Source organism: Saccostrea cucullata, unplaced genomic scaffold (assembly GCF_032062105.1).
Source record: "Saccostrea cucullata isolate Sc308-1 unplaced genomic scaffold, CSIRO_AGI_Scuc_v1 ctg2224, whole genome shotgun sequence".
NCBI classification, from domain to species: Eukaryota; Metazoa; Mollusca; class Bivalvia; order Ostreida; family Ostreidae; genus Saccostrea; species Saccostrea cuccullata.
The window spans coordinates 32,602-58,474 of NW_026936421.1; the positions used below are offsets into that span (position 1 = coordinate 32,602).

At 32.8% G+C, this 25,873-nt stretch overlaps 1 protein-coding gene and 1 long non-coding RNA gene across 2 annotated transcripts in view; one reads left to right on the top strand and one right to left on the bottom strand.

Annotated features, from left to right (window-relative positions):
- Positions 1–25,873, bottom strand: part of LOC134245569 (uncharacterized) — a 61,009-nt gene that overhangs the window by 22,260 nt on the left and 12,876 nt on the right. The gene's annotated exons all lie outside the window — the stretch shown is intronic.
- On the top strand, positions 18,912–21,636 carry LOC134245573 (uncharacterized). Its single transcript, XM_062727849.1, has 3 exons — positions 18,912–19,263; positions 20,787–20,963; positions 21,523–21,636. Exons 1-3 carry the CDS (start codon positions 19,099–19,101, stop codon positions 21,634–21,636), a joined length of 456 nt encoding a protein of 151 aa, XP_062583833.1. The 5' UTR covers positions 18,912–19,098.

Genomic DNA, 25,873 nt, shown 5'->3' on the forward strand with positions numbered 1-25,873 from the left:
ATTTTTCCTTACCTGGAATCAAAGAGTTTATTTCAATACGTAGACTATTTAACATCTGTTCGATAATAATACTAAATAAATTACTTCAAGCCACACTATAACACAATTCCTTTTTTAAAAGTGTTCATATTATTTGAAATATTTTGCAACTGTAATTCTCTTCTACATTTAAAGATTGTTATGTCCCTCCATATTAAGAAGAGGTCTGGAAAACAAAATTCTGTGCTAAAAATAGACCACGTGCTGCTATTAATGAACTACTTTCAGGGTTCTTTACACTCTTTTTGAAGACAACGATACCTTTTTTTGAACTTAAAATTATCATTTAAAAGTGCAAAAATTAGTCAGTTTCTCAACAAATGGTTGTAGAGAGAACATTAATGCACAGTTTGCGTATTTTTTTGGATTTTTTAAGGCTCTGCTGAATTCTGTAGCTGCGCAGTTCTAAGGAGCATATCAAAAGCATTTTTCTGCAAAATTATAGATTATATATGCACAACAAGCATTCAGTTATGCATATTTATTGTATCTTTATCATAAGGACATAAAATTTGATCAAAATATAATGTAATTTAGCCATTTGAAGAAATGTTTACATTTTGTTCTCACTGCACTAAAGGTGGCCGTACATCCCCCTTAAGTCAGGGAAAATAGCTAGTGCTGGGGATAGTGGCCCGAATAGAGCCGACCTGTCTCCGGTGCTAGTCTATTTAATTAGGAAACATAACACTTACTTGTTGAAGGTCTTCCATTTATTTTTGATTCACTTCTTGATTTAACCCAAGGTAGGGACATTCAGATATATAATATAAATCTAATCAGTGATTGAGGAAAAGAAATACTTAGTTAGGCAAAGAGGTTCTTACGAACTCATAATATAGATTGACGGCAATATAGTGCCGTTACAAAAGCATACAATGGAATCGTTGTAAAAAGCGACTAGACATTCCAACATAGTAAAATATTAAATGATAATTTGAACCAACACTGTAATATGAACAATTACCAATGAAAATGATTTTCCTAGAGGAAAGGCGTGTTAATGCAGCAGCTGGAACGATACATGTATAAAATATGTCCTTTTATAGTGGTAAACGGAATGTTTCTTGTGTTTAAAGAACATTTCTGCTCAAATTATTCACTTAAAATGTAAGAAACGTTATGAATATAAAAAAAGTTCTAGTAAAGAAGTCAGTGATTTGTCGTCTCCGTAAGTGTTATCGATAAAGCATACCCGTTGATATCGAGAGACAAAATGCGGTTATCAGAAAAATAGGGCGTCCGAGGTGCTTTTATTGTCAGAACTGTTTTGAAGTGTTTGACACACCTAGAAAAAGCACAGTGAATTCATATGATGGTATATATTCCTAACTGACTGCTTTCTTCCGTAAGTATTTACTTTAAATAAATATTTTAATTTAAAGACTGAGAAGTAAGACTGAACCCTCTTCACGTCGCATCGATTGTAATCTAGTCCCATATCACAAAACTTTATCCCTGGATGTTGGGGTATACCAGGTGGAAAAGTTATGTGACTGTGTACTTTAACACACTAATGTGTCTTTTGGAACAATAAATTTTCTTTGTAGATTTTTGACGAAGACAAATATAATGCATGCATTCCATATTCATGTTATCGACAACTATAACAATTTATCTTCACAGTTAAATCATCCTCAGAGTATGGATTTCATTTTGATATAAGGAATTATATAACATATTCATTAATTTGGGGAAAAATGTATTCATTACCGGTTAAGTTTTTAAAATTGACACTTATTGATTGACTAATTGGTTGTGACGTCGCGCACGATGTTGGTGTCAAAAGGTCAAAAATTACTATTGCGGCGGCATTTGCCCTATTTTCATAATTTTTAAACAATTCACAATATGAAAACTATATATCATTCGCTCGGTAATTGTATACTTAATATATTTTAACAAAAAAATTGTTCAAAAAATTCCATTTATCCAATATATTTATTCATTTATTCAGTCAATTACGTCAAAAAACCCATGTAGACGGGTAACAGGAGCGTCGAACATGCAATAACAAAATGTTGATAACTTCCATAAAACAAACAATACAAACATAAAATTTGGCAGAAATATTTAAAATATAATGTAAATGATGAAAATTCTAACAATTGTGATGTCATTCAATCCGTATGTTCCAAACGCGTTGTTCAAAATCCAAGATAATGGTGTAGACAAGCGTTAATCGACGAAATATGGGATACACATAAAAATTCTTCGGTTACTTAGAAAAATAATTTCATGGGCTTACTCAATATTGAAATTTCATCTCAATGATCCTTTTTGTGTGCAAGGAAGTATATTTGAAAGAACTGGGTACATTATGTATAACAAGGAGGCCCTGTAAAATCGGCAAAAATTAAACGCATGATAACATTTTTTGAACTGTGTCAATTTATTGTTAAGGTTCCCCTTTGTAAAAATTGGAATAAATTTTCTACAACTCATGTGACCTTTTGTGTATATAACGTTCAAAACCGGTCAAATATTCTGGAAATCACCTATTTTGGACGTTTTGCTCCTCTTCAAGTTTATGTGGCCGCATCCGAGTACATATGCGAAATTTTGCAGAAAGAACAAGTATACATTGGTAAATTATATCCAAGAGAAAAAATAACTGTACAAAAGTGCGGCCACGTCCGTTTTTTTAAACTGTAGTTGAAAATACTTAATTTTTGGATAGATGTGACTTTTCCTCCTCATTAAAATCTATACTTTTAAAGAAATTAAATGTCGAAGTCTGAATCTGAATGTGTTATTATCTAATCTATACTTTTACAGAAATTTATTGTTTAAATCTGTATCTGAATGTTATGAAAACCACAAAAACTTTTCTTTGTAAAATTTATCAAGGGACATTGCATGGAAATCAATGACGCAATACATTAAAACATGACGTCACAATGAGCCGGTATATGTTGAATAACCAAATTCTTCAGTCTTCCGTTATAAAATAATGATATGATAAATTTTCAATCAATATATGCAATGAAAAACAGTCACACAGTTTACATTTATACACGTACCTCTTATTAAAACGAGCGTCTCCTTCATATTGGACGTGATATTGACTTTATGTTAAAGGAAATTTTTTTTAAACGTTTTATTGAAAATTATCATGCAACTTTTTTAAAGTATGATTTAGATTATACATTTATCATGCTGAATGTTGACATCAGTGCTTTCAAGACAGGTTTTAATTAAACATGCAATTCAAAGGCGGATCCAGGGCGGTTGCGCCGAGCGCTACCCCCCACCCCAACCCCCAATCCATCGTGATTTTTAAAAATTTGCTTGTATTTTGTAAAACAAGCATGTAATTAATTATTTTTTTGTTACTAGCATTAAACACAAACTTATCAGTAGATCTGCACGTATGGTATGAGATATTCCAAAATATTTGCAATGTATTCTAAAATTCCTGCAAGGTTACGATTGATTTTCTAAACCAAAGGAGCACATATTATAGCAGAAATTCGTTCCCCGGACCCTACCAGGAATGTGCTCCCAATTAACCCCCATGGGGCTTCAACGCAGCTCCAGACACCCTGTCCTTTATACCACCCCTCCCCGTTATTAAATTCTTGAATCCGCAACTGTAATCTATAAGGAGTTTAGATAATGAAATAATATTATTTTGACAAATTTTGTATGGCTACAGTTGTGAGTGTTTTCGGCAATTTCTATGTAATTTTAAAAAGAAACATGATGCAATGAACTATTTATTTGTGTCTGAATAAAGATTAACAGTTCCCAATAGCAATTACCATTTTTTTACACAGACAAGTGAAGGCAATTTTAACATATATGAAGGATTCGATCCGCTGTATATTTAAGAAATAAAAACATATTGCATAATTTTTTGACAAGAGACATGCTTTTCCCCTTCTGATGCATACAATCGATGTATTTAGCTCAATTAAGACCTTTTCAGAAATTAATTAAGAATTTATAAGACACTAAATTGCTTTTTAAAATTATCTGTGTTAAAACGAATGTATCAGACAAAATATTGTTAGGATTTAAAAGAATTTCAACCAAATTACCGATGAAATAATACATTAAGTATGTCATAAGATATAAATATTGATACAAATGACATTCATAAGGGCTGTGAAGGTGGGGAGGGGTGTCCAGTTCATATCACCGTAGTAAAAATCAGATCTGAATTTTAAAGATGTTAACTTCCGTCTGTGATGATAATTCGTACCGGAAAAATATGAAAAGTAGTTTAAAGATAGGCCACGGTACTTTTACTCATCAACGTAATTCATTAAGCCTGCTTCAAAAAAACATTTTGGCGAAAATTCGACTAAAATCGGTCCCGTCGTTTCAAAGATAATCAATGTTGAACGTCTGCATTTGCACCTATGAAAACGATCGATAATCCTTGACAATGTCACTTCCGGTTTAAATGCAATCAAGTTAAATAACGTCACAAGTGTGTCTCGATTCCCTCAAGTGATAGACAGAAAACGCTGTTTCGGATAAATCTGATAGTCCATTAGAGGAAGAGTCGTTAGAACTTTCTTGTGGATCGTCAAGTTTTGGTGAGGATTGATTGCTGTGCAATAATACAGAAAATTTGGGGGTAGAACCCTCTCGTTTTGAGCCCTACGCTAGTGAACCGTCAGACGAAGAAGAATCGAGTACAAACGATGCGGAACCTGAGGAAGCAAATCTTTTGCATACTATTCATTGGTATTTGATTAAAACGATAGAAAATATTCACAAGTAGCATTTTAAATCATTATTTTAAAAAAAATATATTTAATAAAAACATAATTCGAAACATTACCCCCCCCCCCCCTAAAACTTTAACATACAAAGGCCTAAACAGCTGATAGCATGAATAATGTTAGTCCCTACTGATTTTAATTTTGCCTTAATTTTTTTCATTTGTTGTGGGAACCCACTCTTTTTTTCTACACGTTTTAAGTTTAAGAATATTTTTTCATTGTCATTTTTTTATGTTTTGCAATGATTTTTTAACCACCCCACCTCCTCCAGTAAAACTGGATGTATGACTTTTAAAAATTAATTTAGAACAAAGGCACGTTATTTCGGTGCTTGCAGTTGTATAAATTGATCTTAAAAGACAAAATTTGTATGTTTTGTTTTCGTGAAAAGAAAAAAAATACGTTTTAATTCTCATGTTAAAATATTGGGGAATATAATTTGTTCAGTTATTAAAAAAAAAAAAGTTACGTAATATATATCTAGGCTTGATGCAACACAATCAATTAAAAGTCAGATGTTAAATTCGACTTTTAGATTTTAGTGAGTTTACTAAAATTGTTAAAATATAATTGGTATGTATAATCTGTTTTTATGTGTCACATTATTCACGTGTTTGTACGTTGTTTCATGCAATATTTAATTCTATTTTGAACAAGTCAAGGGTCCCGGATGATCGTTATTCTACCTTGTAGATGTCCAATCTAAACATTACTGTAATATAGAAGTTGATGCACAGTTACATATATGTAAATTAAATAATAAATTAAATTCGTATTCAGTATCAATAGAACAAGGCAATTGATGTATAGAACTATAGACGGTGTGGAATGGGCCTCACCCAAGAAAATCCAATCAATTTTCAATGTGCAATATACACACTGTTCTCGGTAGAAATTTCAGAGCGTGACTGTAAGCAAAAACTTCAATTATCTGTGATAGAAAGATCATTTCGGCATAATGTGCATAACCGGCAATTCTCGGCTTACTCCGCTACATTCCATTCAAACAGGTATACGAGCCATCCAAGGTGCTCCGAGTGAAGTTTATACGCCATAACCCCCCCCCCCCCCCCAATAGAATTAATAAAGTCACAAATTAATGATGATTAGAGAATTTTATTGAAAAACGTACTTAAAATTAAAAAAAAAATCCAATTTAATATTTCATTCTTAAAGTCAGGTTATGACAGGGTGGGTAAATCTTAAAATAAAAAGGTCTTTCATTCCTGATTTAAAAAATTGAAAAAGAAAAAAATTAAAATCATGCTTTTATGCTATGGCTTTAAAAAAGGTTATTTTACGGAGATAAAATATTTTACAGAGACAAAAAAAAGAAAGTCAACAGACAATATAATCAAGAGTTCACAAGCGTAAATAAACAGTAATTTTAAATACAATCAATGAGAAAAATGGGGTAAGTCTACGGCAACACTAAGAAAGGGGTGAACAGCTTCCAAATGTCAAATTATTATGATCCTCTGAAAATGGCAACTGTGATTGAAAAAGAATACGGAAATTAATGAGGTTTGAAAAAAAAAATTTACAACATGCACTTTACCGGCCGGTGATGTGAACTTTCAAACAATGATCCGGCACTTCCTTACAATTAAATTGATCAAATATATAAGCGATGTTTTTTTTTTCTTAGAAGGGGGGATGTGGTGCTTGTACCAGCGTTTTCAAGTTTATGGTCGAGTTTAAAAAAGAAATTTTTAGTAAATTAAATGTGTAAAAACGAAAATGGAGAAGCAAAACTGATCGAAACGAAAAAAAAAAATACTCAAAAAAAAAAAAAATTAAGAGAGAATAAAGAAAAAATCGAAATATTTGAAATCCCTTTCCCTACTGATAAAAAAAAACTTGTGCATTCAAAAAAAATTGGGGGTGGGGTGGGGTGGGGTGAGGGAGGTAATCAAACCATTTAATTACAATATTTATACATGTAGTCCGGAAGTATATTGTTTTTGCCAGAAATAAAATTAGTAATCAAAAAATAAAACTAACGTTCTGCCTGCATGCGTTTGATTTTTTAACAACACCTCGTTTCGTTTTAATGTATTGCAATTACTGTAGACAATGAAAACAGGACATCAAATTAGTTTTGAAAATGACCACTGCTTATTATCTTCACATTTTATTGCGTCTTCCAGTTTTTAAACCTCTGACTGTTGCGCCAAAGGTGACGGTGTTGATGATTAACTAATATGTGCCTATTCTGCAAGTCACACTTGTGACGTCACACACGTCACTTCCGGTATACAGCCAATTTCAGTGCGAGCTCTCAGGTGTAAGCAAAGGTATTTTTTGTAATATCTTTTATCAGCAAGAGAGATAGTTGTTGTGTTGTATATCATTTTACTCGTAATTATAATGACTATCGAACTATGTTTAAATGTAAAACCTATCAAGCCTTTCTTTAAGAACAAATGACGTAAAATATTGCGAAGGCCCAAGAAGTTAATGTTTCCAAAGAAAGTGCGACATGATTGGAATTGAAATTATTGTCACTGAAATATTTTAAATATCTATAAACATTTACATTTAGGAGGTATTGTAAAGCATAATCAATATCAATTAAAAATGTTTATGTTTTAGCAGTTTTTGTCTCAGTAGTTGTATAGTCACGTAAATGACGTAATACATGTCATCTGTTTGTGAGGTATATTTTAAAAGAATTTTTCATTAAAACAACTTTCAAGAAAAAAACAACTTATTTTGTTAGAAACCCAATCTCGCTTTCTAATGTTAATCCGGGAATCACAAACCTAAAACTGTAAAAAAAAAAAAAAAAAAAAAAATGCACGCCGTAGTGATGGTAGCCACACGACACGAAATTTTCGTATATTAATAACATACATGTAACTGCAAAACTGTCTCAATATGTACCTTAGTTTTGATATTTTAGATTAAGTGTTTCGTTATTCTGCATTTCGATTATTTGTATTTTGCTTCATTTAAATAGAAAAATATAGAGAAGTAGGGGGGGGGGGGTTACTGATTATTATGACTACCAATGAACAAGTTTATATCAAGAATTTTATTTTAAACTAGAGACTGTCCTTTCCTATTTTCTGTTGATCTACTCTCGACTTTGACCGTTGGTCGATCGTTTTCAGCCGACATCAATGCAAGTGACTGCGCATTGCTTAGAAAACAAAACGCACAGACTTCTATAGCTGACATGGATAAACTATGTAAATCATACACATAACAATTCAATATAGTATAATATTTATTTCTACAAGTCTTGAAAACCATGCCTGTTAGACAGTACTACTACATTGTACTACTAAATTCTGGGATCCCTTCCTGGAAATTTGTCTTTTTTACCTCCCGTTTTAAAATCAGGACGGTTATAGTAACCGATATGTCCATTCGTCTGTCTGTCTGTTACGCTTTAATGGTACCCGTCTCTTATCAGCATATCTTATTATACCTCTGAATGAAATTCAATGAAACTTTCACATAATCTTAAAAACATATTGCCATTATGCACCTTTTATCTTACTTCTTTGATCCGACACATGTTTTGGCAAAATGCAACGGCAAAACATAAAAGAGAGGTACCCCCAAAGCGTAACAGACGGACGGACTCCCCGATCATTATATACCCTCCCACTTTTCAAGCGAGGGTAAAAAATCTAAAATCAAAGAAAATTGAAAGAGGCATATCATATAACCACGAAATTGGGAGTAATTAATATGTTCATAAAGAAGACTCAACATTTATAGCGCTGTCATTTGTTGGAATGAAAGGGGAGTTCTGCTGATAGCTTTTTCATTGCCCCCCCCCCCCCCCCCCCCAAAAAAAAATGTCCAACTTCATAAACTATACGTTCAATTTTTTAAGTAATCACCTCATTTCATCTGGATGAATAAAGTTTCGTAGAATAGCGTGTTTGGTACAATCGTTTGTTAAAAAATTATATATTTCTATAATTATTAAACTATTTTAAACTATCAACGATGTATGATAAATCGAAAGATAGTTCAAAATGGTTCACTGGAATATTTGCATATTTGCAGGATTAAGTAAATAGTTCTCGGTTAGAGAATTTACAGATTTCATTTAACGTAACGTTAAAATCAGTAACGTTGTGATGACGTCGTTACGTCAAAAGTTGTAATTATTGAAGAAAATGCACCATTTTCCCAAATCTCTGGCGGAAAAACGGTAAGAGATAATTCCAAAAAATAAATTGATTTTGAAAGGACACATCGTGGGCATGTTTGTAAAAAACTTCAATCAGATTTAGATTCTTGAATTCTCGAAATTCTTGAATGGATTCTATAAAGAAGTCATTGTTTTAGAGGGGTTTTACAAACTCAACAGTAAATGTCACACATTTACCAAAAAGTAATAAATCTAACTATAATTGCATAAATGTTGTGACATAAATCGTATCAGTAGTTATTAAAAATAGACATATTGAAAATAAGAGGATTTTTATGAAATGTGCATTTCTTCAAAAAGTTATTGGTATATTCCAAATTAATTTTAATGGAATGGTGACAAAATCTTACCAAAAAAATAAAAATTAACATGTTATGTCATGTTGACTTTTGGAAAAAAATGATTAATTTTAAGAATACTTTTAAGTTTTGAAAGTTGTATTTATATATACATGTAAAAGAAAAACATGTACACTGTATACTAGTACACTGTACCGGAATATATCCTTGTCAAAAATCTGTACAATAGTACCATTCAGAGTTCGAATTAAGACAACAGAAAAAAATCAATCAAACCTAAATTTATTTAAGGATGTGATTTCAAATTTGAATTACTTGACAGTAGTGTGTCAACTCTATTTAATGCTGGCCGAAACTGTTCCATACATGGCGAGTTTACATTAAATAGTCAAATATTGAATAAGGGTTAGCAGGTGTTGGAAGTTGTGATTTAGATAAAGAATCAGGTTTTCACTACATAATTTGAAAATTAGTTCTTTTTGTCATTAACCCGGTAGCATCGTATGTAATAAAACAAAGCTGTATTCTATCATGTTAAAAATAATAGGTGTTTACATTCGAAATTGACGACATTTTGAAACAGGTTATGGCGCGATCAAGTTTATTGCATTATTTCTTTGAATAAAAATATTATTTATTAATATATTTGATCATCAGGTAGTGACGTAGCATCGATTTTGAAAGTGGGGGGGGGGGGCAGCCACAAAATTTTTTTTTACCTACCTGAAAAAGTTGACAAGCAAAACAAAAAAAGAAAAAGAGGAAAACTGCCCAAAGTCAAAAATCCTATTTCGGGGGGGGGGGGGGGGGAGGTAAAATTTTTCTCAGTGGCAATTCCTTTCAATATCCATTTTTTAAACTTAACATACTATATTTCCTTTATATTCCTTTACTTTAGCATAAAGTGGGGGGGGGGGGCAACCAGCCTTTCAATGAACATTTTCAATAGTAAAATTATTGTTGGCAATAAAAGTGGGGTGGGCCCCCCCCCCCCCCCCCCCCCCCCCCTGTTGCTACGTCCCTGACTGGATGGCTACATAACCTGGGCGTAATAATGGAGGAAGGTTAATTATTAGACCACCTTCCCTCTTGTCAATTTGGCTAAGCAACAAAGAACTTAGCCTCAAAGTCCCTTACATCTGCAGTTACCAGCATATAAATAAGAGTTAAATGCACAAACGATATTTACTATATTATAAGAAAACAAAGTCGACACAGTAAGACTGGGGGAACGGGAAAATTCTCAAAAGACAATCGACAAAACATGCTGTAGAATAAATTCCTTCAAGGACAATACTCTTACAGTAAATGGAAAGGAGAAGGGTTAAGATGCAGGCCTCGCTGAAAGCATAGGGTTAGCGCAAAAAGTCTCCATAGTCCTGCAACACACATGGAAGAAAAAGAGTACAGGTAACACAGATGTAGAGACAGTTGGTTTGAGCAAGCGCCTGTGGGTTTGAACAATACTGAAGAACCAGCAAGATGAGTTATCAATGTTGGAAGCAGACAACAAGACTTGAAAAACGAACCCGAAACCCGCTAATGGAGACGGAAGGAATTTCATGCTCTTCGATGATACAAAGAAGGTCAAAAAATTGTTTACTCCCTGTATTTCAAAATTGGGACCAAACATCATTAAATGAAAGAGAAAAAAAAACATTTTGAACCATCTCCCCACCACTAGATTTAGAAAGGAATAAAATGTCAGGGGAAAGAATTACCACATGTGTATATACCAGAAGAAGAAAGATCACCCATTGTTAGAAATGTATGTTAGATTGTTATAGTTTTAAATTCTCTGAATTCTAAATTTAATTTTAATGTAACATGTTTATGGAGATTACTCTTTTTGACCTGTAATTATTTAAAAGCTTATTGCTATTATATGTGCATTTATTTTTATCATATATAACATATTGTATATTATGATTGTATATATTTTTGTGGCGGGGATGGTGACTTACTGGAATAATTTATTCAACCATCGCTGAGTTTGGGCTCAGAATGCTTTTATCATATACAAGTCTTTGGGAATCGGAAAAGGAATCCGGTAAAACTTAAATGAAAATACCATTTACTAGTTTTATCTGACTCTGTACGAGAAGTACAAAAATAGAAGGTACTTTGCTGATGTTCGTTAAATTTATAAATGAAGAAGAGACAGAGAGATTTTAAAAGAAAAAGATGGAATGGCTGGCTGTAGTGTTGGGTTTGCTGTAATCATACTTGTTCCATTATGTACAGGATATTGATTTTCATCTCTGTTTAGTGTACCAATTTTAAAGCAAAATTCACGCATACTAAATCATGTAAATAGTTAAGTTTAAAAATGTAAAAAATCAATATCAACTCTTTGAAGAAATAGTTTAAATAAAAAACAAAATATGTGATGAAATTGTAACATTACATTTCGCCGTAGACATTTTTCTTAGTGTTAGTGCTTTCAGTCATTTTTTTTTTTTTTTAGATTTTACAGCAAGTTTACGTCAAGTTAACCGATCTACTGAAAAAATGGTATCTCAATCATTAGTCCATTTAAGAGTACATGTATTTCTTTCTTGGCTTATTTGTTTTTGAATTTAAGGTAGAAATGCATTTCCATGTACACCTAGCCCAGTGGGTCCTTTAGGAAATCTGAAGCCCAGTGGGTCCTACAAGAAATCTGAAGCCCAGTGGATCTTATATGAAATCTGAAATCGATAGGTCTGTTTTTCCTTGATACTTGTAGATTAGCAGTCTATAGTAAACAAAAATATAGAGATGTAATAAAAATAATATAATTTAGTAGATTTTTTAGTTATGTATGTAACATCTAGTAGTTTTTGCAGTGTTGGAGCATGGTCACACATGTTCAATTTGTTTACTAAAATTATATATTAATCTTGCAAATTGAAAGTACATGTAATTTCGATATATCCACCATGCAATGTAATAGATTTCAAATTGTTTCCCTCGATGTAATAACTAACAAGCTTCTATTCAAGATATTCGCTTTGCATCAAAGTAAATGTATTGATATTTCTTGTTTTCCTTAATTGGGATCCCTTGTTCATTATTCTCTCATGTTGCTTATGCCTTTGTTTTACAGACTCAAGGCGAATGTCGATCACATTCAAAGACGAGAATTAAAGTCGCTTCAAATCAATGAAAAAAGAAATGGAATATGAGAGCTAGACTGTACATGTAAGTTCAGCGAACTTGATAATACTTCCAATGGAAACTGATCATTGTTTTAATCCATAAAAATTACGGTGAATGCAAAACAATGTTGCGATCAAAATTGAAAGGGATATTAATAATTAATAAGGGAATGCAATAACGAAAGGGCGCATTCAACTGTGGAATTATTCATAATCCTTCAATTGTAGAAGAAAATCATAAATCTCATTGTTCAAAAGAATATTTCTTATTTGCAGTATGATGAAAAACCACCGTGGTAAGGAGATGGGATTGATTTTTTTCCCTTTCCTGTTAGCGTGAGCATGTAATACAGTGAGAACAACAAAGGGTAAAACAACATCGATTTAACATTATATTAACAGATTTATATATTTCACAATATCAAAATTAGACAAAAAGAATACGAATTGTTGTGAAAATTACTGCAGTAATAGGTAAAAAGCTTTGAAAAACAAGTTGTATTGAGAATTTACTATTTACCCCTTCCCAAAATAATTATTTCAAACAAACTGCCACGTTAAATCATTGGAATTTTTATATTGTTAACATATTATATTGGTAAATATTGACCCCCCCCCCCACCCCCCCCTTAAAAAATCAGTGTGGACCGAAGTCATTTTTTTTTAAATCTTTATACTGCATGATATTAAATCATAAACAACATTTTTTTAGATATAGTAAAAGGTAATTAATACATTTTTATTTACAAGAATTTAAAAGTTCAGATAGAAATTCTAAGAAAGTTTTTACGATAATTTTATTTGTCATTTAACATTAAGTTAATGTCATAATGAACTTTTCCTTCGTTTTTAACTGTCCTAGACAATTGCTTAAATTAAATGGAATTTGGAATTTTTTGTAACTTTGATTGATAATTTACTAGTAGTTACAAAATTACTTGAAAAACATCATGAATCTTCACACAGATACTCTGTAATAAATATTGAGGGGATGCCGGATTTTCTGAACGACAATGAAGGAGAGAATTGGAGTCCTTTAACTTCAACTCAGTAGCCTGTCTCGGATTTAAAAATTGATAACACCAATAAATCAAAACGCTGCATACACATATAATTATATCATGCTTTGAGAATACCGAATCAGCTGATAGACATAATTACCATATGAAGGTAAAAGTGGGATGTCACTAAGAGAATGAGGGAAGTTACAAAGAAAAAGAACCTAGCTAAGTAGTCATATCAGTTGTTAGACGATTGTTTTTAATATTCCTTTGATTAATACTGAGTACTCACTATACGAAAATTTGTCCAGCCAGAGATATCGTGTTTTGGTCTTGAAACGAAATGCTAAGATGTTATTGCTTTTGATTCTGAAATAGAACACGTTTTAATTAACTTTTAGTTTCGATCCTCAGATTCAATTGCAATCGTTTCATAAAGAGAACACAGTGATAAATTCACCATGTTCTTTGTCAGACCAAGACTTTCTGAATAAAGCTTTAGAATTAGAGAAAGCAGTTGCATGAAAGCAAAACAATTTTTTTCAGTGCTAATGAATAACTAATTGGTTAACTGGATTAATTATTTGAAAATGTAAACATGCGACCAGCACTGTCCAAGTGATAGAGGAGTCCGTTGGTCTTTCCTTTTTCCACATTGTAAAATATTTTACAGAGCATGCTCTTCTAATCTGCGAATCAACTGAGAAATATACCTCATATATATTCAGATGGCAAGGGTATATTGCTTCATAAAGGATGTTGATAATACAAAAAATGAAGTCATTATGTTTATCATAAAATTTTATTGTTAGCTTACCATTAACGTCTTTTCCTAGTAAAATATCTAAATATTAAACAAATGTGATATACTCTGTGGTATCTTTAATTTAAATTCACCATACAGTTAACATATATAAGGTATCACTGTCTAGTTAAAGTATCAGTCACATCATCCAGCGATGGGGTATACGATGAGAAACCGATGCGTGTTTTGATAAAAATGGCATTGTTGCCGGCTAGGCACCTATAGTAATTTTACGGTGACTGAGGCCATTTGGCGAATCGGTGGGGGTCATCGGTAGAGAATAAGTTGTAGTTAAAAATCAGCGATGTCTCCACTGATGCCCCACATCGCTCCTCATCGGCAACATATCATTAACACATCTTTGGCCGATGTATGGCTGAGCACGGTCAAGTGTCCGTTGAATCTGAGGTTATCGGGGGGTTGATTAGTGGGCAACAGGCATCGACCGATCATCGGTCTTAGTTCGACCAAACATTGGCCCATATCGACCGATGTACGAACAATGTTCACCAATGTATGAGCGATATAATATACATCGGCCGATTACCCTGGAACAGCGGTTTATGATCAGCAATGCATCGCTGGGCCTTTGTAAGTCCGACCGGCAACCACGCCATTTTAATTTAAAAAAACGCATTGGTTGCTCATCGTATACCCCATTACTGGATAATGTGACTAATACTTTAAAAAACTACTAGGCCGATGTGGACCGATGTTGGGGCATCGCTCACACCACGGATTACCACCGGTCTACGGCCATTGATGCAAAAGCCCAGCGATTCATTGCTAATCATAAAACGTTGTTACAGGGTAATCGGCCGATGTATATTACATCGCTCATTCATTGGTGAATATGGTTGGTACGTCGGTCTACTATGGGCCCATTTTTGAGCAATGTTTGTTCGAACATCAACCGATGACGGGCCAACCCCCCGATGACCTCAGATTCAATGGAAACTTAACGATGATCGGCCATACATCGGCCAATCCTTGAAAGATGTGTTAATGATGGGTTGCAATTATGATAAAATTAGCAAGCAGTTTAACTCGTTATACATCTTTGAATATTCCTGATTAAATACCTCATGTATCATTCCAAATAACTGAACATAGAATCCCTGTCCCAAATTAATAATTTACTATTTGATATAAAATTAAAAAAATCTTGATTAATTTATTAAAAATTGATATATAAACGGAACAGAAAAAAGATATTGTTATCTAACAACGCAGGACAACTATTTAATCTTTTTCTCGATGCTTTGACCTTGATTATAGATATGAATATAGGACAACCGGACGAAGCCAAGTTTAAGTACTTCAACTTGTACCGAATATGTACTGAATAAAAGGGTTTAAAAACTGTGGCTAAAGGACAGATGATACAAACAAATTTTATCTTTGGAGAAGACTTAATATTACATGTATGTCACAAGTTTAGAGAAGTGGATAATTCTTATATTTTTTTCTCCTAAGAATTGGAAAATGAAATAGACCGTTAAACTATTACTAATATATCAATATTATTGGAGATATGAAAAAAACACACCCAGTAAAGGTTTACAGATGAAAACAAATTTCAGAATATGTTACCTTGGTGATAAAAGTGTAATATGAAATTGAGAAAAATATACCAAACCAGGTGAATTTTATTCATAAAAGCAAAATGGTAAAAGTCAATGTGATATTGTTGATTTTATTCATTTTTTTTGTCCTCATAAAATTTACCCGGCTTGGTATATTTTTCTAAAGTTTATATTACACTTTAAACACCAAGATAACATATTCTGAAATTTGTTTTCACCCGTAAACTTTTTCTGAGTATGATTTGTCTATATGTGTTTTTTTATTAAAATATTACTTACATTTTCCAAATCCATTTCATTTCCAATTCTTAGGAGAAGAAAAAAATCTAAGAATTAACCACTTTTCGAAAGTTGTGACATGATATAAAGTCTCCTCCAAGAATAAAATCTGTTTGTATCATCTGTACTTAATTTTCTATATGGTATTTATAAGCGAAAAATATTGATTTTTGTTTTACAAAAAAAAAACCTTTATTCATCTCGATGATTCAGCACCACTCCTTGAGATGATTTTAATTCAAAGGTTATTAAAAAGTTTTGGACAAAGGTAAATCAAAAGTTCGTCGAAAGGTGCAATATAATTTATGCTAGGTAGATACAATTTAGTTTAAATTTGGTCGGACATCTTTTTTTGGTTTATAAAAAATATATACGGTCAATTCAAAGTATTGTGAATGACCAATACAAAAAAGGAAAGCGTTTATGCATTTAAACTTGAAGTGGATTCATTTCTATTAACAAATGTCAATAAAATTATATCATATAATATTTATTTATAAATGCTTAACTTTTATGATGATATATTGTTCATTTATTCACACCAAGGTTAGAGCTCTTTTCTTGTTACTTGCAGCTATGAAAACTTTTATCGTTTAACTGTCTTTTTTATAAAATGATTAAAAACTATATGTTAATCTGTAATTGTTGAATTCCTAAATCAAAAGAGATATATTAAGATCCAGTATATGAAATTCCCTTAAATTCTTACACAAGTATGATATCCGTCTTGCTACAGCTATTGGAATGAATTTCCTATTTTTGTTTCAAAATGCTACACCTCCGAAAGTTTGATGTCTTTTAACAAAAATAGGTGGTAGTGTAGGAACCATAAAAGTACACAATTCTAACAAGAAAGGGAAAATGTGTTTCAAGTCTTTATGCCATTTAAAAAAAAAAGGATTTTACAATTGTTTTTTGCAAAGAAAGCAAATAACACAAGACTTTTGTGAGTTACAAATGTTAAACATCTGTATACACGTAGTATTAGTGATGACCAGGGGGATGGACTATCTCCCTTTTTAAATGCAAAAATAGTCTTCTTCTATTATGAAAGTCCATTGAAAGAAAGGCTTGAGTGTCCCCAGATATTGAATTTTTTAAAGATTGTTATGATCAATGAAATTTAGTTGTCAAAGGAAGTTAAAACCGAACCCCTTTCCGAGAAAATAGGATTTTTCAGTTTGGATTTTTTTCTTTTCTCTTTCGAGGAAATGGGGTGGTGGTGAGTATCATTGTTTGTAAGTGAAGTCTTCATATTTTTCTGCTCTCACCCCCCCCCCCCCCCCCCCCCCCCCCACAAAAAAGAAATTTTCTGGCTGGCCCCCTCCCCCATTTTCAAATAACGATGCTACGTGCTTGGATATGAGTGTAGAAAACCAGGTTAAGCAAAATTTTAGTACGTTTTTTTTCCGAAAAGGAATTGAGTTAGGGGGTTTAAAAACTGCATGTGGCCTAATTTCTTTAGGTTATTTATAAGAGAAAGATATTGATTTTTTTACAAAAGGAATGCAGGTAAACCTCGGTATCTCGACATCGGATATGTCGACAACCTGGGACATGTCAACGTCCGCCCGCGGTCCCGGCATTATTTACTGTATAAATAATTTGCAAAAACTCCGATATGTTGGCCTCGGTAATGTCCACTACCCCGCTTATCTTGACATATTTCATAATCACAAGAGCAAAATTTACCTGGTATATGTCGAAATCGCGGCAATTTTCTGCTCTACTTAACCTAATTGTTTGTCAGCTGGTCGCTCGTCACGCACGGACGACTCCGTGTATCTCGACATAGTCAGAAATTCACACCTTTCACACCTATGTTTTGAATACATTCTGCTCTGTAGAAATGTGTTTGTAGAGGAGTCCCAAGCCCCCGTGGCGTCTCTAATACGTTAATTGTTTAATTTCAGCTTGGGTATAAATTCATTGAAAAATCTCGAGTCTGTGTAAATGTAGGGCTTAAACCGTTCATAATTGTCGAAATCTGACAAAACTTTAAACATGTTATTAAAAGAAAAGTAACTGAATAACATATGTATATACAATCATATGAGAATCACATGTGGCCAATGATATGAGAATCATATGATCATTCATATGTTAATCATATCAAGTAATATACATATGATTCTCATATAAAAGGTCCTACATATGAGAATCATATGTATATTTTGGAAGTCGTCATATGAGAATCATATGAAACTGATCATATGAGAATCAAATGAAACCATATTCACTAATTTGCCAATAGAATCATATAAAACAGTATTCACTTATTTGCCCTTGGTATACTCAAGTAAAATTGCAATTTCAATAATATATATATTGTAATTTAAATGTACATCAATTTAAAAAAAAAATGTTAGCAATAACTTACAGTACCGACCGGACACAACCTAACACCAAAGCGAACCCGGAGCAAACCCTGGGTTCGCTTCCCGGGTTCGCTCGGGGTCCGCTTCGGGTTCGCTTTTAGAAATTTTGGGACCGCTCCGGGTGCGCTTTGGGTGCGCTCCGGGTTCGCTCGGGGTCAGCTCTGCGTCCGCTAGAGCGAACCCGGCGTTCGCTTCCTGGGACCGCTTTACGCACTGATGCGTGAAGCGGACCCCGCTTTAATCTCACCGCCAGTAAGCCCCGCCCCTTGTATATCCCAATTCAGTAATGGTATTGTGGATCGATCATTGTTGTTTATATGCGACGATGCGGACATGTACACTGTACATGTAAACAGTAATATAATGGAGAACATTGATAAATTTTCTAAAATTCAACTCTACATTCGACGTAGATTTAAATGTACATGAGTAATTGATTTCCTTGATTTCTCGATCCCGAGAAATTCCGTCTCGTTATCGACAAGAAGGGCGTTCTGTTGCAGAAATTCAGAGGCTTTTGAAGATTCACCATGGGACTAGTGTTTCTAGAGAGGCCATCTACAAGTTTTTAAGACATGGGACAATCGTGAGGAGAAGACTCTCAAAGTTTGTGACGAAGAGAAAACTGTTGTCGGTGCATAAACAATTTATTCACGTGTGGATGTCCCAAAATAAGGAACTAACGGCTGGAACAATTAGAAACCGATTAAGAGAACTGTTCCATGTGAGTGTGTCATTGTCCACTGTTAATAAAGCCAGACGAGAAATGGGGTGGAGCAGCAACACTGGGAAGTACTGCCAGCAGATCAGCCATGCCAACAAGCGGGTAAGTACGAACGTTATGTTTATTTCATCTGTGTTATTCAGGATTTTTGTTTTGGTTTTTGTTCGTTTGTAATAAAGTAGACCAACCAAGCTAAAATCAAATAAACATGATAAAAACAACTGGACTTTAAATTTAGAAAACATTTACCTCGGCGAAATTTGAGAGAACACAATCATGTTCATTTATAATAATTTCAAAATAATTGATTTTGAAAAGCACCAAATTCTTAATAATGCCTACAAAGTTACTATTTCCTGTTTGAAAGAAAAATAAAAAAAAATAGAAACAATCAGATTGCATTAAACTTGTTTCTGCCCCTTGGCCTGTATGTTACTGACAGCACTGCAGTTGAACAGGCTGTAAAACCAAATGTGACATTTATTTAATAGGAAATAAATGGTAAATAAATGTTTCTTACCATGCTTACTGTTACACAATTAATATGTTCACGGTGCAACCGTTATGGCGAGCGCAAATGTTTATTTTATTAGAATTTAGATCAGGCTCATACGTCAAACTGCATATGATATTTGATGCGTCTAGACTCTGATGTCACATGACGTCGTATGTATACTAAGTTACATTTTCCCCAAAGCTGAAAATAAATGATGAACGTTTTGTTTGCTATTTATCTACAATATTTATCCATTTAATCAGGGCATGTTTACTTTAAGTGTAGTGTTGTAAAATCGGACAAATTTTACTATCGATTATCAAATTGAATCGGAAGAACACAATCGCTTACATAATCGATAATTTGAACTATTAAAATAGGTTAAATTTATTCATTCAGCACCAGTAGAATTTCATGACATGTGACCGCGAACTTCAACTTATCTTTGACATACGACTTTTTACACAATTTACAAATAAACGTGTCCATCTGTAAATTATTTTTGCATGGAGGCCTATCGCCCGTTTTCCGAAAGCCAAAAAACTCTAAACTTAAGATCGTGTTGCACCAGGATATGGATATAATTCGACGTCAACCTCTTCACCACGCACGTTCACCATTTTGTTTACCGTCGATTAGAGTGACGTCCCTTTGGTGAATATAAAAGTTAAACCTGATCAGCTTGAAAAATACGGCTTGAAAAATATAGCGATCTATCGATGATAATATTTACAATCGATTGTCGCCGATCTGGGCCTTTAAACGACGATTTTTCGATAGTCGGCGACTATCGTAACAACACTATTTAAGTAGAAACTTTTGCTGCTATTCTCATGAGAATGTACTTTAACATAGCTTTAACAAGTGTTGCATTGTGGGTCTAAATTACTGCATCAAAAAATTCTATCGAATGAATGTGCAGTAGTCCAAATTTTCTCTTCGTACAGTCGTTGCTTTAAGAGCTCGCAGTGACGAGCGTCGCTTCACGACACTCGCTGCGCTTGCTATTAATTTATTTCATTGTATATAATAAAATGATATACTATTTGTTTAATAATATTGATGCACTAAGAATTTCACACTTTTTTGAAGTGCCTGCAACCTATTTAATGTTTTATTTCATTTTCAGGCTCGAATGCAATGGTCCTGTCAGATGTTCAGGAGACAAGAGGACTTCCATGATGTCATCTTTGCTGATGAAAGTTCTGTGGAAATGAATGCCCATGGAAAGCTTTTTTTCCACCATTGTACCGCAGGGATGCAGATGTCAACACGCAAACGATCAAGGCCAAAGCATGCTTATAAGGTAACTAAAGGTGTTTCAAATTTTATACACTAACAATTTCTATAGGAAGATTGTAGCAAAACAAGGATCTGTGCCAATATTCAGCACTCATCATGTTGCTATTTTTTGATTATGTCACTTTAAAGGAGCATCTACTATCAAGTAATCAATGCTAGAGTAGAATTATTTTTTCTCGGAATGCGAATAGCATAACAACTTCAATGTGCCCTTTGTATTTGTTGCTTGCTATGATAATATAGAGTAGATACAGATGACAGACTTCAGATGTCTGTTGTCTAATGGTTGGTTTGTTTTTAGTTCAAAGCTCAGTAACATAAATATATACTTGAATGAAATATAATATATTTTTATGCCACAATACATGTATGTTTTATGTTTTTAATTACACCTATCTGCTTTTAAGATTGTAAAAAGAGAAGAAAAAAATTTTGATTAATGGAGCAAATTGGATCACATCTGATCTAAACACCCCTTGCTTTCTTTTCAAATTAGTCAACATGGTGCAAGCTACTGTTTGAATAGTGATGAATTGTTGACAAATGCATTGAATTTTTTTCAGGTCCATGTTTGGGCAGGAATTTCATACAGAGGAAGGACCCCAATATGCATATTCACCGGCATCATGAACTCTTCCCTGTACCAAAGGATTTTGTCGGCCAAATCTGGACGATAAAATTAGTTAGGTGTTCTCATACGATAAATCTATCAGCAGTTTATCTAAGAAATTCCTTATGGAATCTTAGTGCCTCGCCATGGTGTAACTGGTAAGAATAATTTAATACTAATTCTGATTTTAAGCTCTTGAAATTAAATAAATATTAGTGGGTGTAAATTTGTACGAGTGTGTCATTTTCATTGCAGGTCATCTTCATTTGTACTTCCTTTATGTACTTCGTTTATAGATTACTTATTTCATCGTTCCTGCAAAGTGCCATTAAATAAATATATGAACCTCCACTGAGGAATATTGTGTAGACTGAATTATCATTTCCTGAGATGAGAGACGTGCATCGTCTCAAGCCACAGTCCTGAGTCCGCATAGAGCTTTATCCTACCCGTGGCTGCTTGATCACAAAAAGTGTGGTAATCTTGAATATTTTAGCTATACTTTAATGAGCTACAAGATATTCTTGTCTCATGCAACCACGGCCAGAATGGGAGAGGACTGTACTGCATTCATGTGTTAATGGTTTGCGACGATGGGAGACCCATGACTTAATGTAATTAACATGATTAAGACAAAAATAAAGAATTGACGGTGGGATGTCTAGCAAATAATTATTTCTAAATCAGCATGGTACTACATGTACTAGGAATGAGGAGATGGGATGGAATTGCCAATATATAAGATACTGACTGTAGAAAACTTTGCGACTACATGAATTCATGGCCCTCTATTCAACTTGTCTGACCACCACACAGATCTATATATCATATGGTTCGCTAAGTCATGTTAGTGTTTTGGGGGAAGAAAAAAAAAACATACTACCATATTCAATAGACACTGCTCAAAGGATGAAAAAGGGACTTCACATACACAAATATACGCATGATTTATGTGCTTGTAGAAAAATACTAGGCTAGCGATTCATGTACATGTATATAGCCAGCTGGTAGCTTAGATGATATAAAATAGCAACAAAATGTTACAAGAAATATTAAACTGTCATTTGTAGGTCATCAATAATTTGTTTGTTCGGTTTTTTTTAAAGAACACATAGCTACAAGCCTGTAAAAATAGTATGTACTTACGTTTCGGTTTCGACGAATCCCGGCGAATTTTATGGCTGGCTTCAGACACGTAAATACTCCAAGATAAACATTAAACAATCTCCTTTTCTTTATAGTCATCTTTGTTACACCAATGTACACTTACAATCAACGCAAACAGTTGGTAAACGATGTATTTTCGAGCAATCAAACGAAAACACCATCAGACACTCGTCCCTCTCTCCAGACTTGCTGAATGGACGCAATATCCGGTTTATTCACAACGGTTAAATCGTACGTAACTAATTTCGCAAAGTATAAACATGTAATAGATAATTGTTTCGCATACGAGACGATACTTTCCATGAAAGGGTTTTATGTTTTTTTTTCGTTTTCTTAAAATAGTTCTGTAAAATTAATAAACTTGTTCTTGAATCTGATTGGCTGAAGGATGTGGGATGGGATAGGATAGGATAGGATAGGATTGCCCTCATAAATGTTCTATCATGAATCCTGAATCCTAAATCCTATATCCTGAATCCTATATCCTATCCAATCCCATCCCATGTCAACTTATAGGATAGCAGCACTGTAAACATTACAGTTTACATGTTAGGCTAAGGGCATTACCTTGTTTTCTTTTTGTTTTGACTTTTGTTACATGTACGTACTGATTTGAAGTAAAAGTAGAAACCCTGTATAGGAGTTTGGCATTTTTGTATCATGTATGTTGAAATCGTTATCAAGTCGATTCTTTCATCAACTTAATGACAAATGTTTGTTTTTATGGCCTATAGATGCATTCAACAACTTTTTCAGTGTCACCGTGCGGCTTTTTTATTAAGTCCAAGAAGCCCAAAAGCTGATACGACTGGCGATTGATCAAAAAGCTGATTGTGACAGACGATTCGATTGCATCATCACAATATTAAAGGTAAAAAGAAACACTTACAATAAAAAATCAAAGTGTACATCTGTAATGAATCCTTCATGGCAAAATATTTCTTGATATTTTCTTTTTGTTCTTTTATAATTCTACATTGTTTGCATGGCTTTATCAAAAATAAATTCAACTCAATAATATAGAAGTTGCATTCTACATTATGAAACAATTTTTATCCAATGCACTTTTAAAATATGGTAAGTATAAATAGAATATACTGGCCTTAAAACCTACATATATGAAACAATACAATAACTTTGGGGGGGGGGGTAAATAGAATTTTTGAATTTCAGCAAAAAATTAATAATAACAGTGGCAACTTGCAAGGTACATATATGCATGTGTATGTGTTGAAAGTACATCAGATAGCTAATCCATTGAATATTTTCATCTATGTATTCCTTGACAGACATATAAAAAAAAATTCCAATGCTTTAAATTACTAATAAAGAACCTAGTTTCAGGTAAAATGTAAGATATTTAAGACTATTGAGAACCTTCACAATTGTATACTCTCTTTTTTGTAGTTTAAGTTTAAGTTATGCTTTGAAAATATCTAGTGTGTTAATATTGGCTTTACAGGTTCAATATACAGTCAGCCTCCCATATGAAAATATCCAAAGATCCTAAAGCTTGTTTCAAAGTAAAGGTAACTTAACACACTGTTTAACAGACTTTGTTATATTCTTCCCAACAAAGTTTGGGATATCCTGGAATCACAAAGTCTGTTTTTCTGCTTATCTACTTGTCTGTAATTTTCTTTTTATCCAAAAGTAATGTATTTGTGTTAGAATCTTCTTAATTTTTGGCGTTAATACTATTTGATCATTCCAAATTCAGTTGACAAAAGTAAAAAAATGATTTTAATATGAAGCATATCTTTCAATAGTGTAATTTTCTTGCAAAATTCAATTGTTAAAATAAAAAAAAATGCTTTTATGATTTTATTATGAAGCATATCTTCCAACAGTGTCTTGCAAATTACATCATAGGATTTCACAAAACACCTAGTATAAAATATATAATATTAGTTTTATCTCGTATCATATCTGTGTCGGTGAATTGGGAATACATTTGTTTGCTGATGATAAGTTACTTTATTATAACTTGAGGAATTGATTTTGAAATTTAAGAATTATTTTATTTTTATTTTTGAAATTTTTGTAGAGACCGTTCTGTGCCACAAAGAAATTGTTCAGATAGGGGGGAACTGGTGGATTTGCATTTTTGGTACAATTCAAAGAGATTTTCAAAATGGTCAGATCAGAGGGAGGCCAACTGAAAATATTGAAAAGATACAGAAGGAAAAAGAACCTGGATATATATGAAATGATTGTGAAATGTGGAGGATGTACACAATCTTGTCTGAATTTGAAAAGATTTCCCATTTTTATTTGTATGCTAGTATATCAAATAACTTGATTTTCCATAGATTTACAATAGAGAATACATGACAAATGTTATTGCTGATATTTCAATTTTGCTGTGGAAACTTTCATGTTATATCGTATTTTTATACAAGTATATGACCTAATTATTTTATTCATTTGTACATGTATATATGTTTAATAACTTAATCATTATACTGAAATCTTTGTAATTTGTACTCATTTTAGAATATGTTAAATACATGTATCGACAAATGCTACTTACTTGTTTGTATATTTTCTTGTTTAGAATGTACACTGTGAAAAATAAGTTATTTCTCTTGATGAAAATAATTTTATCAAAAAAGTTATTTAAGCATTATAAGATATTTTAAAATATTTAACCAATGAAGATAGATCATTGTAATGTAATGAATTTTCATCTAAAGCAGAAATATCTGATTTTTAAATGTGTTCAAGAATGTGAAAAATATTGAAAGAGAACACACTGTTTCATATGATTTACACATGATGCCTCTTTCATATGATTCTCATATGTAAATGGCTTGAAACACACATAAGTGTTTCATATGATTTATATATGATGCCCTTTTCATATGATTCTCATATGTAAATGGCTTAAAACACACTGAAATCATTCATATGCAAATCATATGTAGTTATTTTCATGATTCACATATGTGGATTATATGTAAATCATATAATTTTCTTCATATGATTCACAAATGATGCCCTTTTTCTATGATTCTCATATGAAAACAATTATATGAGAATCATATGATACTCATATGAAAATCATATGTGGCTAAGTTGCCTGTGTAAGCTTGTTAATTGCGCAATTCCAATTAAATTTGGTTTGAAAATGAAAG

Bases quoted from the DNA above. Each gene is read 5' to 3' on its own strand.
- LOC134245573 (XM_062727849.1), top strand. From the start codon at position 19,099: ATGTCCCAAAATAAGGAACTAACGGCTGGAACAATTAGAAACCGATTA. The intron at 19,264-20,786 runs GTAAGTACGAAC...TTTCATTTTCAG, and splicing joins TCAGCCATGCCAACAAGCGG to GCTCGAATGCAATGGTCCTG. The intron at 20,964-21,522 runs GTAACTAAAGGT...AATTTTTTTCAG, and splicing joins GGCCAAAGCATGCTTATAAG to GTCCATGTTTGGGCAGGAAT.